Genomic DNA, 15,229 nt, shown 5'->3' on the forward strand with positions numbered 1-15,229 from the left:
CATTTTTAAATCTACATATAAAGAATGAAGGATGACATTAAAAAAATTCATGAGAGTTGACTTTGGGCAGAGGCACTACTGCTATTTTATTCTTTTTTCTGTCTATATTTTCCAGTCTTTCTATAACAGAATGTGCACTATTCTTCTAACATATGTTCCTGATTACCAATAATACCCATATCAGAAAATCCAGAATTAAAAAAAAAAAAAAAAACCTCTCTAATTTCATCACCCAGAAATCTGATAAATATCATTTTAGTTTTTTGATATTGCACATAAGTTACATTTATCTTCCTCTGATAGAGTGATATACTACATACACCGTGACTTCATCTATCTTAATATACTGTGAACATTTTCCTGTACATATACTTGACACTTCTAATAACCCTACAGTATCCCATTTTCAAATACAAAAATTTACTCAACCAATCCCCTAATTTTGATATTGATATTATTTCTAATTGTTTGCTATTGTATATAAAACCACTGTGATTTAAAAGAGTGGATTTTAAAGCTAAATTCCTAAGGTTCATATTCTACATCTTCCACTTAGTAACCTTAGAAATTTGGGTAAATTATTTATTCACCACATCTCAGTAAATGAGTTAAAAATGTGGAGATTGGGGCCTCCCCAGTAGCACAGCAGGTTGAGTGCTAAGCTGTGAAGCTGTCTGCAGCCTCTGCAGCGCGGGTTCAGTTCCCGGCCGGCCAGGGAGAAACCCCCATGGTGTGGCAGACTGCTCCGGCCTCACCCGCTGTTCCCCTCAGTAATGTCTTCAGTCCGTCTTCTTGTTCTGCGCCCCTATCTCTCTGGTGAATTCTCTCACCTTCCCGCACCTCTGACCTGTACTCCAGTTCTGGTATAAATAAATAAATCTTAAAAAAAAAAAAAAAAAAAAGTTGAGATCTTGGAGACATAGCGAGTCTTAATGTTAACCCAGGGATCACTTTGAATTATCATGGTGGGAGGAAACTTAAAAACTAGTTATAATGTTAGATACATAAGTTTAAAAAAGGGAAATTAATACCAAAAAAATGGATAAAACACTCCCCATTCTTCCAGGCCTTTCTCTAACAATTTCCTTTCTGAAGCATTTCCCAGTCTTTACCAACCAATTGTAGTATTTCCATGCTAAAACACATAGCACAGTATTTGTTTCTTCTTAGCAAATGTAACATATTCTATTTTACATTATTGTTACATATGAATGCTTCTTCCTGCCAGAATATAAAGACAAGTACTGTGTGCCTTACTTATCTCTGCATCCTACTAGCAGTCGGCACAATGTGTCACACTAACTAGGCACTGAATACTTTTGGAACTGAATGAACTCTGCATCCCAAATCAAGTACCATATCAATACTTAGAGCAGAAACATTCCTGTGTTCAGCACTTCCTAAATTCAGAAAAGTAAGAAGCTTACCAAAAAGAGATTGAGAATGCACACACAAAGATTACGAAAGAGCATACAGTTTTCTCAGCAACAGTGAAATCTTTGGGTTTAGTGATAGTCCTTTATCTTGTATTTTTGGTTTAAAAAAAATTCAAGAAACGCAGAGAGAGACAGCAATTCTATATAAGGAAAAATACAGGGACTAAAGAAAGCTATGTGACAGCAGCATAGTAAGGGAGAGTGAGGAAGAGCCAAGAGGGCATAGCCACTAACTACATCAGACTGATTTACAGGAGAAACGTTTGTGACACCTAAACTCACCCTGGCCGACGCTTAATAGCCCTCTGGACAATGGCTCCTCCACCTTGAATTCCAGGCCCTGGGTTCCCAGAAGCAATGGCTGAACCCAGTGATGGCACATCTGATGTCATTTCTGTCAGAGAAAAATGCAACACACTGTTACAAGGCATGGTCCTTGGTTATTATTACCAGCCTGGCTAGAAGGAAGGTGCAAGCCAGCAGTTTACCCTGGAGAAAGAGTAAAAATAAAAACTAAGTTCCTGCCACTTCATGGAGTTTGAAAGAGGAGTAGGACACTTGCAGCCTTCACTTTTAGAAATGTTTAACAGTAACATAGTAAGCTGAAACACACACATACCAAATTGGTATATACATTTCACTCATGAAACAAATATTTGTAAGTTATCTGTTAATTTTATTTGGAAAATACAGAAAAATCCCAAAATAAAAAATCACCTAAATTTCAACATTAAAAAAAATGATAAAAAGTAAACTATATCTCTTCTTTTCCTACCTTCTAGACCTCCCCTCTCCTTCAATATAAGCATTTACGAATTTATAGTCACACTTTCCTTTAGCTTATGCTATAAATTATATAAGTCTTTTCAGGTTGACCAACTTTTGATTTCCTGGAATAAACACACACTTGATAACCATAGTGGACTGAACAGTGTAAAAATGCTTGTTTACATAAAACCTCAGAATTTTACCTTAACTGGAAACAGGGTTTCTGGAGGTATTAGTTACAAGTGAGACGGGATTAATTACAACTGGATTAGGGTGGGGCCTAAATCCAAGAAGCTCTGTTTTTATCACAGCCAGGAGAGGGGTATTTGGACAGAGATTAGAATGATGCATCTGTAGACAGGAAAAGAGAGAGGTTTCTCCCTCAGGGACTCCAGAAGGAACCTTGTCTGCTCACATCTTCGTTTTAGACATAAAGTCTCCAGAAGTACAAGAGAATATATTTCTGTTTTCAGCCTTCCACTTTGTAGTAATTTATCATAGTCGGTCTGGTAAACTAACACAATAATGATACAAGATTCTTTTAATATACTCTGGATTTGATTTACTAATATTAGCTCCTCTTAAATGGAAAAACCTAGTGTGGTGCGAGGGTCATACAGTTAAGGAAAATTCTAAGTGCACTTTCCTTATATCATATACAAAAAATTCAAAATGAATCAAAAACCTAAGTGTAAGAGCTAAGGGTATGACATAGAAGAGACCATAGGGGGAAAGCTTCATGATATTGGCAAAATCTTGAATATATCAAAAGCATAAGAAAAATAAAAATTAGATAAATTAGATCTCATCAAATTTAGAAAATTCTGTGCATTAAAGGACACTATCAACAGTTAAAAGGCAACCCATATAATGGGATAAAATATTTGCAAATCATGTATCTGATATGGGATTAATATCCAGAATATATAAAAAACCCCTACAACTCAAAAATAACCAAAAAACTAAAACCCTATTTAAAAATGAGTAAAGGGTCCCATGTACTTTGCAACTGATTGTATGTGCTTTGTCCTGCACTGGTAGAAGAATCAAAATTTGAATTTTAGGGCCTCCCCGGTGGCGCAGCGGTTGAGCGCTGGGTTGTGAAGCTGCCCGCGGCCTCTGCGGCACTGGTTCGATCCCAGGCTGCTCCCAGGCCACCGGAGGAGGGTCCCACATGGCGCGCAGACCTCTCCAGCCGCCCGCTGCTCCCCTCAGCAGTGTGCTTTGGTCCTTCTGCCTGCTCTGCTCCCCGCTCTGGCTCTGGTGAATTCTCTCACCCTCCCGCGCTTCTGACTGTACCCAGTGCTCATATAAATAAATAAATAAATACATGTTTTAAAAAAAATAATAAATAAAAAAAATAAACGGGCCTTCTTTAAAAAAAAAAAGTATAAAAAAAAATTTGAATTTTAAATCTGAATAAATATGGGCCTCCCTTGTGGCACAAGGGGTTAAATCTCAGCACTATGAAGCTATCCGCAGCCTCTGCAGCATAAGTTCCATTCCCAGCTGGCCAGGGAGCAACCCACATGGTGAGGCAGACCTCTCCTGACTCACCCGCTGCTCCCCTCAGCAGTGTACTTCAGTCAATTTGCCTGTTATGTTCCCCACTCTTGTCTCTGGTGAATCCTCTCACCCTCCCACATCTCTGCCTGTACCCCAGCTCTTGTATGCATAAATGAATAAATCTTCAAAAAAAATTTTTTTAAAGTGTTGACGTGGATGTGTGAGAATGAGAACTCTTGGGCCCCGCTGGTGGGACTGTAAAATGGTGCAGCCACCATGGAAAACGGGATAGAGATTCTTTGCTACTGTAATTTCACTTTTTTTTTTTTAAGATTTATATATTTTTATTCATACAAGCACTGGGTACAGTCAGAAGCGTGGGAGAGTGAGAGAATTCACCAGAGTCAGAACGGGGAGCAGAGCAGGCAGAAGGACAGAAGTACACTGCTGGGGGAACAGCGGGCGGCAGGAGAGATCTGCGCGCCATGTGGGACCCTCCTCCAGTGGCCGGGGAGCAGCTGGGGATTGAACCGGCGCTGCAGAGGCTGTGGGCAGCTTCACAACCCAGCGCTCAACCGCTGCGCCACCGGGAAGGCCCTGTAATTTCACTTCTAGGAATACACTCAAAAGAAGTGAAAGCTGGGTCTTGAAGAGACACTTGTACAATATCCACATTCATAGCAGCATTATTCAGAATAGCCAAGTCTACTGACAAAGAATGGATATAGAAGATATGTACCCACACCCAACAGGATACTATACAGTTTTAAAAATGAAAGACACGCTACAATACAGATGAACCCTGGAGATATGCTAAATGAAATCTAAGTTACAAAAGGCCAAACACTACTATGATTCCACTTAATTAAGGTACCTAGAAATCAAATTTCTAAGACAGAGTATAGAATGGTGGTTGTCTAGGGCTAAAAGAAATGTGGATTAAGAAACTGTTTATTACAGAATTTTAGTTTTCCATGATGGTAAAAGTTTTGGAGGATTTACAACAATGTAAATGTACTACGGAACTGAACATTTTCAAATGGTTAAAATGGCAGATTTTATTTTGCCACAATAAAAAAATTAATACAAAGAAAAATGTTTGAGGAAAAACTGTATCCTTGAAATTAAAAGTATCCCCCACTGGGGCCTCCCCTGGTGGCGCAGCAGTTGAGTGCTGGGCTGCCAGCAGCCTCTGCAGCGCCAGTTCGATTCCCAGGAGAGTCCCACGTGGCGCACAGACCTCTCCTGCCGCGCCCGCTGCTCCCCTCAGCAGTGTATTTTGTCAGTCTGCCTGTTCTGTTCCCCGCTCTGGCTCTGGTGAATTCTCTCACCTTCCGGTGCTTCTGACTGTACCCAGTGCTTGTATAAATAAATAAATAAACCTTAAAAAAAAAAAGTATCCCCCATAAATGAGTGTGGAAACTAAGCTATAAAAAGTCTATATAGTGGGCCTTCCTGGTGGCGCAATGGGTTAAATACTGCACTATGAAGCAATCTGAAGCCTCTGCAACACGAGTTTGATCCATGGCCCGCCAGGGAGCAACCCACATGGCAAAGCAGACCTCTCCTGTCTCGCCCACTGCTCCCCTCAGCAGTGTATTTCAGTCAGTCTGCCTGTTCTGTTCCCCACTCGGTCTCTGGTGAATCCTTTCACCCCTCCTACCCCCACATCTCTGGCCTGTGCCCCAGCTCTTGTATGCACAAATAAATCTTAAAAAAAAAGTATATATAGTATACTCCTCCTTAAAGTTTATATGCATTAAGAAAAGCTGGGAAGAATTAATTTAATATTTATTGCATGTCTACCATATACCAGAGGCTGTTACAGAACCTAGAGATAAAGAGATAATTGTAACAGACAAAATCCTAACCCTTATGAATGTTACATGTTAGTAAAAGATATAAACAAAAGAAGCAATTAAAATATAAATTGAGTTAACAATATGAAATTGACATTTTATAGGTTGAAAAGGACAAATATCATTAATTTGAAATGGGTCAACCAAGCAATGTCATACAGTGATAAATGCAGAAAGATACACTGGGGAGTCCACATCAGAAGTTAAGGATAGCAATTTTATAGAGTGAGGGAATATCTCACTAAAAAGGTAACATTTAAGGAAAGATCAAAGGAGGTAAAGGAACTAACGAGGCAGGTGGTGAGAGAAATGCATTCTAGAAAAAGTAAAAACACCTGCAGGGGACAGTAAGCCTGTTAAATGTTAGAAATAATGTGAAAATCTGGAGCCTCCCCTAGTGGCGCAGTGGCTGAGCGCTGGGTTCGATCCCCAGCCACCAGCGAGGGTCCCATATGGCGTGACAGAGCTCTCCTGCCGCGCCCACTGCTCCCCTCAGCAGTGTATTTCGTCAGTCTGCCTGTTCCATTCCCCGCTCTGGCTCTGGTGAATCCTCTCACCCTCCCGCATTTCTGACTGTACCCAGTGCTTATATAAATAAATAAACAGATCTTTAAAAAAAAAAAAAAGAATGTGAAAATCATAGCTAGAATAGAATGAGCAAACATTACACAACAATTTCACCCACGATGGGTGACCACTATTAGTATTTTGATATGACTCCTTCCAGATAGTTTTCAGTATATATACCATAGGGCTCTGGGGCGGAAGGGTTACACTGTATTTATTCTGAACCTATTATTTTTTTCCACTCTTAAAAGGTATGTCTTGGTAATACAGATTTAGCTCATTCTTTTAATATTTATATAACACTTCACAGTACAAATATATGTATTTGTGGTATTCAAATGATCACTATAATAAACGTTTCGCGACTATCTCTGTGTATCTTCATGTACTTGTACCAGTCATTCTCTACAACCAGTCAGGGAGGTTCAAAAAGTTAGGTGAAACTGGCCTTAGAAAAAGGAAATGAAAGGAAATATTTCACACAGACAAAAAGATATGAGCAAATCCTAACAGGAGGTATGAAGCAGGCCCATGTAAGCACAGTGTCTGCATCTGGGAGAAAAGGTAAGACGTAGAGTGCTATCCAGTTGTGAGAAGGCCTTAAAGGCTAAGATGAAATCTTAGATCTGATTCAACAAATAAGTGAAAGACAAAACATACCTTTTATGTCAGAGTGACAAAAAGATCACACAAATTAAATATTGATCTCAGAGATTTAAAGTTTAAATTCAGAGAAGCAGAAAGACAAATCACAAATGAAGTGACAAAGGCCTAAAGCTGTATGCTGGCAAGGTGAATATGTAAAGGAATCTTTAAAATTTTAAACCATGCAACTGGTGAATAAGGATACAGTGTTAAATGTATTTGACTTTCCTTCCTCCCCCCCAAAAAAAAATTTGAAAGGAGAAAAATAATTTTATATAAGACATAAAATCACATGGATGGGAAAAATGAGAGGAAGAAAAGAGCAATCAATGATTGGAAACTGAAACTACTGCCTTAATAGGCAAAGAACTAAATTCTAAGCCGGCAAGGAAAAAAAATAGAAAACCAACCCAATTTACACATTGGAATCCCCCTAAGTATTAGGAATTGGTGATTCCAGATATGGGGGGCGGGGGAGGGTAAACAGATGGGGAGAATGAGGGGAAGAGGGGATGTGAGTGAAACCTAAAAGAAGGATTGGTTCAACATGTTTCAGTGGCAGGTGGCTAATGAGACCCTCTCCCCCCTGACTTTAGGAGAGAAATTGCCCCTCTTCTTCCCTGTCCAAAGACTGAGCACCAGAAAACGTTGAAACTGAGGTTACCTTCCTGAATGCAGGAAGTTATAACCAATGAATGTATAATGGATGCTTCACTTTCCCCTTGTTGTCCTACCTCGTTCCTGCAGTCCACGTTTCCTCATCCTTGGTTTACTCTCGCCTACCAGTAAAGCATATTCTCTAGTAAAATCCCTCAGAAAAGGGCATAAGGCAGACCCTGGATGTATGAAAATATCTTTCTTCTATTTCATTAAGTGATAGTTTGCCCAGATACAGAATTCAAAGTTGGAAATTATTTTCTCTCTATATTTTGAAGACACTGCTCCATTGTCGTCTACTTCAGCAAGGCTACTGAAAAACAAAGCCAATCTGATTCGTTTGAACTGACCCATTTTTTTTTCCCCTTTCTGGAAGTTTTTAGTATATTCTTTTTGTGTCTGATGCTGAAATTTCATGATAATGTACCTTGATTCTGTGTGAGTTCATTCACTGGTTTGTTCCCTTAAATTTGAAAACTTGCATCTTTTATTCTGGGACAGCTTATTTAAACAGAAACAAAAAAAATTGATTAAAAGAGATAAAAATGTTCAGTACTGGAGAGAAGGAACTGAGAAAAGAGGTTAGAGAACTGCTGTTTTTATATCAAATATAAAACTATGGAAGTGTTTAAATGTGTGAATAATTTTGATTACACTAACTTTAACCATGCGTTTAAATGTTTATATTTTTATATATGTATATGTCTAAACACACATATATACACACAAACATTTTATGAAATATAAAGAAGAAGAATGTGGGCCTCCCTGGTGGCCTAGGGGTTGAGGCAGCCCTATCGCTGCTGAGGCCCGAGTTTGATTCCTGGCCAGGGAGCTGACCCACACATGGCGCAGCAGACCTCTCCTGTCGCACCCTCTGCTCCCCTCAGCATTATATTTCAGTAAATCTGCCTGTTCTGCTCCCCACTCAGTCTCTGGTGAGTACCCCCCCTCCCCCACACTCCTCCCTTCCTGATATCTCTGGCCTATACCCCAGTTCTTCTATGCAAAAAAAAAAAAAAAAAAAAAAAATTTAAAATATTAAAAAAAAAAAAATGATACCCAACCAGATAAATACAGAAAAGAATCCAAACACTTCTAATTGCTTAGCCCGGATAGGTGGAAAAAGTGACAGTCATAAAAGTCAAAGAGAAGTTAGGAAAGGCAGCAGATTTGAAGGAAATCTGGTGAGAGTGAGGGTGTGTGTGTATATGTATGCATGGTTAAAGATTATTCCAAGAAGCTTATGTAAAAAGACAAAAATGAAAGTTTTAGTCTCCAGTATATAAAAGACAAATGAAAGAAATGGGACACAGCAGTCACCAAATAAATGTTTAGTTGAGGCAGGAAGGTAACCAGGTGGGAGGGCAGGTAGGTAGGCATATACAGAAATAAAGGAAGGTTGACTGGCTTACTGATTAGTTGAGATTTCTAGCCCCAGGAGTGAGAGTAGAAAAGGAGAACTATAATGAACAAGACAAAATCAACCCGCAAAAGGAACAAAGAGGGAACAGTAAGTCAGAATCAGCAAGGCCATGTCATGTCTCTGACATGAAGTTCAAGGAGACACTCACCAAAAAGGCACAATTATGGGTGTAGAAAGAACTAGAAGGACTCCCATAAAGACCCTAAAAGTTATTTAAAGAGGTGAAAAACAACACTGAAAAAAGAATACAGAGTGTTATAGAAAAGATTTAAAGAACTGCAACACTTTCAGTCCTTTTTCAGCACCTTACACTCACCTCTCCTTCTAAGCCACCTGAGGCTGCCTGATGTAGTGTTTCACCTTCTTCATTTACAAAAGAAGACAATGCCCCATTCTCTTCCTTCTCAAAAGATACTGCACATTTCAGTGTGAAGTAACTCTAAGTCAAAATGGGTAAAGTCTCATAACTTAATTAAGAATGTTGACTGTGTAGACAGACTGCCAGCAATCAAATTGTCTCCACCCTCTATAAACTATGTGACTTCACTTATTCACTCTATGCCTTAAGTTTCCTCGTCTGTAAAACAAGGCTATTAATTCATACCTCACAGACTTTTGGTAAAGATTAAATGAGATAATACACTGAGGACTGAGATGATAAAAGCTAGCATGAAATGTTAGTTTTATAAATTAATTCACAATGTCAATGGCTTAATACAGTTCCACTTTCAAAGGTATTGTCATGTTAACAGTACACATAGATAGGAACTTCCAGTGCTGAGTTTTCTAGTCATTCATTCAACAAACATTAGCTGAACTCTAGTCCTATATACTAGGCATCCCTGCAAGCACTGGGATGCTGTGGTGAACAAGGAAAGAACATAAAGTCTAGTTACATTGTTAAAGTCATTAACTGAATTTATCCATTTAATTACAATGAGAAAGATACAAAATGAAGGAATTTATTCAAAAAGTGAGATATAGTTTCTAACACGGAATCAACAAAACCAGCAAAGTATAGCTTGGCATACAGAGGAACTTAATGTTTCTTCCTTTGTTATGTGTAAAATGATAGAAGTTATCTTGATTTCAACCCCAACATTCACTAGTGTCCATTCACTCAAGTCGTCAGGGCATATTAGCAGTGCTCTTTAAAACAGATGGTTCTACAAGCAGGACATATCAATGGCCATGGATGATGGGCCAAGCAGAATCCAGTAAGTCTTGCATTTCAGAAGGGCCTGTAATGTCTTCTTTTGTTGTTACATAAACAGAAGTCAGTTTAACTACAGCCACAGAGACACTGGTGAACATTCACAGTAATGTCCACCTTGCACCCCTTTAAAGAACTATACCACCAAGGAATTAACATTTAAAATAAGTACTGTAAAGAGCCTAAAGAGAAAGAGAAGACATCTAGAGTCTCCAAAGACAGGGAGGCTACAAATTTTACTGGTTTTGGAATTAAATGTCCCTCAGAAGTCATGGTCTAACTAAAATCAAGTAAAAAGGGTTTAGTTTCCTTGAGTGTTGCAATTTAGTTTTTGAAAGTCAACCACCACTTGGCACTGTGGAAATCATATTGTGTCCGCCTTAAAAGAAAGTTATCCATAACAGAGAACCACAAAAGATTTCAATAAAACATCCATTAAACAACACAATATTCTCATGCTTAGTCAACTGAGTAAAGGGATAAAGCAGAAATGCCGAAATCACTATTTCAAAACAAGAAAACTAGAGTTTCAAGAAAATGCAGAAGTATCTACTTATTAATCCCTAAGAAAATATCTAAGATTCAGATTGGCACAACAGATCTAATAGGATTTTTAAAAATGCGGATTGAGATTATTTTTCAAAAATGTTAATTGAAAACAATTAGAAAGTAAACACTGGAAAACAATTTTCATAACAGAACATAACTTTTTAAAGTATCTTGCCATCTTAATTTTATACTGCATAAATTCCAACTGCCCTGTATCCAAAAAAAGTAAATAGATAAGAATTTTGTTAATTAATACTCTCAAAACTGTAATTTATAAAGATGAAAATTATGTGAAAAGAAAATGTTTTTTTAAATGTCAGCCTTAACAATTCTACATGGCATTCCCTCTTCTGCCTTCTACTGCATTCTCCACCCACAGTAAATTGTACCTAATAGCACAAACTGAGATCCCGACAAAACAGAATGCCAGAATCAATGGAGGAAAAACCTACACACTCCTACAAACTCATCTGTCGCTAGTCTGAAGAGTGACCAGTCTTACTTTACACTCACACATATCACTTAAAAAGGTTTCCTCAAAACTCAGTATTCCATAGGCAAGAAAAATCTAGCCTAAGATTTCATAAACTGCCTTAGCCACCCACTTCTACCTGCCAATGGGAAGTAGAATTAGTGATAAAGACTACAAAGAATTACCAATTCATGGGAAGGGGGGGCATAAACACATTAGACCACTACTTCAAAACAACTCAGAGAGCAGAGTATAAACCAAATCTTTTTTTTTTAAGATTTATTTATTTATTTATACAAGAACTGGGGTACAGGCCAGATGTGCGGGAGGGTGAGAAGATTCACCAGAGACAGAGCGGGGAACAGAACAGGCAGACTGACGAAATACACTGCTGAGGGGAGCAGCGGGTGCAACAGAAGAGGTCTGCCACGCCATGTGGGACACTCCGACAGCAAACCGGCACTGCAGAAGCTGCAGGACAGCTTCAGAGCTGCGCTCAACCGCCTGTGCCACCAGGGAGGCCCTATAAACCAAATCTTACTCTTCTTTTGACCCAGCAGCATGTTAAGACATAGTGAAGAGTGCAAAAGAACCAAACTCCCTCAAAGACACTGAGGAGCCACCAACTCTTTGTATCATATTCTACATCAATTAACATGATCATCAAGCTTTGTCATTAACTCTAAGGATTAACTTAAATAAAGATTGAAGAGGGGCCTCCTCGGTGGTGCAGCGGTTGAGCGCTGGGCTGCGAAGCTGCCCTCAGCCTCTGCAGCACCAGTTTGATCCCTGGCCGCTGGGCGAGGGTCCCACATGGGGCACAGACCTCTCCTGCCACCCGCTGCTCCCCTCAGCAGTGTATTTCATCAGTGTCAGTCTGCCTTTTCTGCCCTCCACTCTGGCTCTGGTGAATTCTCTCACCCTCCTGCGCCTCTGACTGTACCCAGTGCTTGTATAAATAAATAAATAAATCTTAAAAAAAAAAAAAGAGTAAAGAGAAGAGTTAAATTATTACCAAAATCCTCTACAGACGTATGTGAAGAAGGAACTAACAAGAACCATGTGAACATCTAAGGGCAGCAAAAAAAACAGCAGAAAAAACTCAAGGAAAGTATGATGTCTTCAGTCCCTAAAATGGCTCTAAGGAATGAAGGTCTGACCATGCAACAAAAAATTGTGACCCCAAAACCATTTACTTTCTTTTCACTGAGTATAGTTTCAGCCTGTCCCTCCATTTATGGTTCTCATTTCCCAAAATGCCCAGGCTGCAGCAGTTCACAATGTATCTATGTGCTCTTCCTTTTGATATAAAGCAGCAAAAGGAGAAATGAAAGGAAGAAAATTAATTTTTTAATTTAATTACTACTTGGTGATCATGGCTTCAATAACTCAGAAGAGGGCCTCCCTGGTGGCGCAGCGGTTTAGTGCTGGGTTGCGAAGCTGCCCGTGGCCTCTGCGGCGCCGGTTCGATCCCCGGCTGCTCCCCGGCCACTGGAGGAGGGTCCCACATGGCGCCCGCTGCTCCCCTCAGCAGTGTACTTCGTCAGTCTGCCTGCTCTGCTCCCTGCTCTGGCTCTGGTAAATTCTCTCACCCTCCCGCGCTTCCCACTGTACCCAGTGCTTGTATAAACAAAACAAACAAACAAACAAATAAATAAATAAAACATGCCTCTATAAAAAAAAAAAAAAAAACTCAGAAGAGATGAAAGAATTTCAAATCATCAAAAAAGAAATCTAACAATTGCAGAAGCAGGTCACCAAAGGACAATAAACAAAATCAACAAAAAACAAATAAACAAAATAATAAACAAAAAACAAATAACAAATCAATAAACAACAATAAACAAATAACAAAACAATAAACAAAATCATTAACAAGGATTTTGCACAAATGCTATTTTATGCTTAATAACTTAATATTGATCAGCTAATGAAAATGTGGCCAAGAGATTGTCATTCTGGTTATTTACTGTTACTTAAAAAAACAAAACAGAATAAAGCAACCGCACCCATACTACTGGAAAAAAACTTCTTAATTTGTTTACCCAGGCAATCTCTTACTAAGAGAAATGCTTTGCAACGGATTAGGGGTCTGTAAGTATTTTGCAGTGTGTTATCAGTCTCAAATCAGTTTATTTTCTCCCTAGTGAACAGACTATTTCACTACAAAGTCAGGCTTGCCATAATAACAGCATCTTTCCCATCGTATTCCCTCACTCACCACTTCCTGCAATGCAATTACACTCATCACTTCTAATACTTTTACCTCTAAAACATTTTTTGAGATTTTTAAATATTGATAAGTGACGAATTAATCATTTCTTTAAATAGTTTTATTCCCAGAAACGGGGCAGAAAAGACGGTATATTTCAGGGATTCAACTGTAATAGCAAAACCTGGGTATTGCAAAATAATATTGTCTTTCAGAGTCACGCAACAACCCATTTTAAATCTCAGCGTGGGGACATACGTGAATCCCTCTCACAGCTTTATTTGGAAGAAATTCACACACACACACACACACACACACACACACACACACTCACCTTTTTTTAAGAATACGGATTTGGGATTTAAGAATACGGGAAAGGATTTTATCTCTCAAAAAATGCCCAGGGTTTGCAAAGCAAACTAGGGCCCCTGGAATGAAACATTTCCTCGGGGAGCAACTGCAACCCCGTGGAGAGGCGCTGGCACCGGGAATTTGAGACTTACTCTGTCCACACCTGTGACCCCCCCATCGGCCTGGCTAGATTTTGGGGGGAAACGTCAAGCTGCCCCCTTTAAAGAGACGTTCCTTGAGAAATGGTGTGAAACGAGACTTCCCTGAAGCGGCGAGAACGGCCTCCACGCGCACCTAACAAGCCCAAAACCCGGGGCTCTGGAGCTCGCGGAGGCGAACCCCGACGCCCGCGCCCCGGCCCCCAGGACACGCCGCCGCTCGGGCTCGCGCGCGGGCCGGGCGCCCCGGGCTGTCCGGTTTCACGTGAAGTGTAAAGACTAGAGCTTCGGAAGGAAAGTTCCAGCCAACAGCAGCGCGGTCCGGCGTCCACGGACCAACGACTTTCAAAGTGAAACGAGCCGCTCCGTGGGCGCTCGCCGGGCCCCGCCGCCGCGGCCGGGGGTGGGGGGGCTGCGCGCGCCCCGCGCCCCGCAGCCCACGGGGCCGCGCCTCCCGCAAGCCCCGCCCCTCCCCCACCGCCCCGGCCGCGCGTCAGGCCCGGCGCCCCCAGCCCGAGCGCGGCCCCCCGGCCCCCGGTCTCCTCAGCTGCCAACCTCCTCGGCCCCTCCCCCTCAGAGGCGCCCCGTCCCCCGTCTCCTCACCCGGGGTAGCAGTAGACGCCGCCATGGCCGTAGGTGCCACCGCCGTCGCGCCACCCCCCAGTGGGAGGAGCCGCCGCCACCGGACCGGGGGGAGGGGGAGGGGAGGGCCACTCCCCAGACGCGGCGCCGGCCGCCGCCACCGCTACCGCGGAATCCAAGATGGCGGCCGCAGCAACCCCCTCCGTACCCAGAGCCGACGACGGGCAGGCCACGCCCCTGTGGGCGGGGTCACACCACGGCCCGCCTCCGGGAGGAAACGGGCCAATCGAGACCCCGAACCGGCCGGGGGCGGGGCTGGCCCCCGCGCCCGCGGGTCCCGGGGAGGAGGCGGGCGAGGGAGCGGTCCAGCTGTCTGCTTACACCCGCCTCCCGCGCGTCAGAGGTCAGTGGCCGAGGCTGGAGGAAAACAGTTTTGCTGAAAAGCCTTGCTGGCTTGTTCTTTGCCCGGTGGACGGCTCTGCATACGATCTGTTTTGCAATTCCTCTGTAGGTGCGCTAATGCTTGAACTTGACACGGTGATTTCTAAGCCTTTCTAGAGTTTTTAACCTCTATTAAGGACTTTTGACCCTGGTGAAAAAGATCAATAACTAATTTTTGAATGCCAGCTGTGGAACTGGTAGTGGAGAGGGTCTGGCACTTAGTCTGGTAAGGGAGATGGCGACTACCCGCCCAGCAGGCGATGTCTACACACCCTTTTTCTTTTTTCTGCTGTTACTTTCATTTGCTTTTATTTTATGCGGAATTTATTCCTGGGAAATCAGGTTTTGTTTCTTCGGTTTCTTCTGGGATATTTTTTCCTGCTGTGC

General features: G+C 41.5%; 1 protein-coding gene across 5 annotated transcripts in view; it reads right to left on the reverse strand.

The window, feature by feature from the left end:
- Window positions 1–14,528, reverse strand: part of ARNT (aryl hydrocarbon receptor nuclear translocator) — a 47,264-nt gene extending 32,736 nt beyond the window's left edge. For 4 of the 5 annotated variants that reach the window (XM_037501440.2, XM_037501439.2, XM_037501438.2 and 1 more), the window contains exons 1-2: window positions 14,423–14,528; window positions 1,719–1,830 (exon numbers count right to left, since the gene is read on the reverse strand). In XM_037501440.2, coding sequence (XP_037357337.1) covers window positions 1,719–1,830; window positions 14,423–14,447 — 137 coding nt within the window. In that variant the 5' untranslated portion in view covers window positions 14,448–14,528. Of the gene's footprint in view, window positions 1–755; window positions 767–1,718; window positions 1,831–14,422 lie in introns of those variants that run through there. The other variant, XM_054691771.1, reaches the window with a different exon arrangement.
- Window positions 14,529–15,229: the final 701 nt, after the last annotated feature.

This window comes from Talpa occidentalis, unplaced genomic scaffold (assembly GCF_014898055.3).
Source record: "Talpa occidentalis isolate TD23 unplaced genomic scaffold, MPIMG_talOcc4v2.1 talOcc4.9, whole genome shotgun sequence".
NCBI lineage: Eukaryota > Metazoa > Chordata > Mammalia > Eulipotyphla > Talpidae > Talpa > Talpa occidentalis.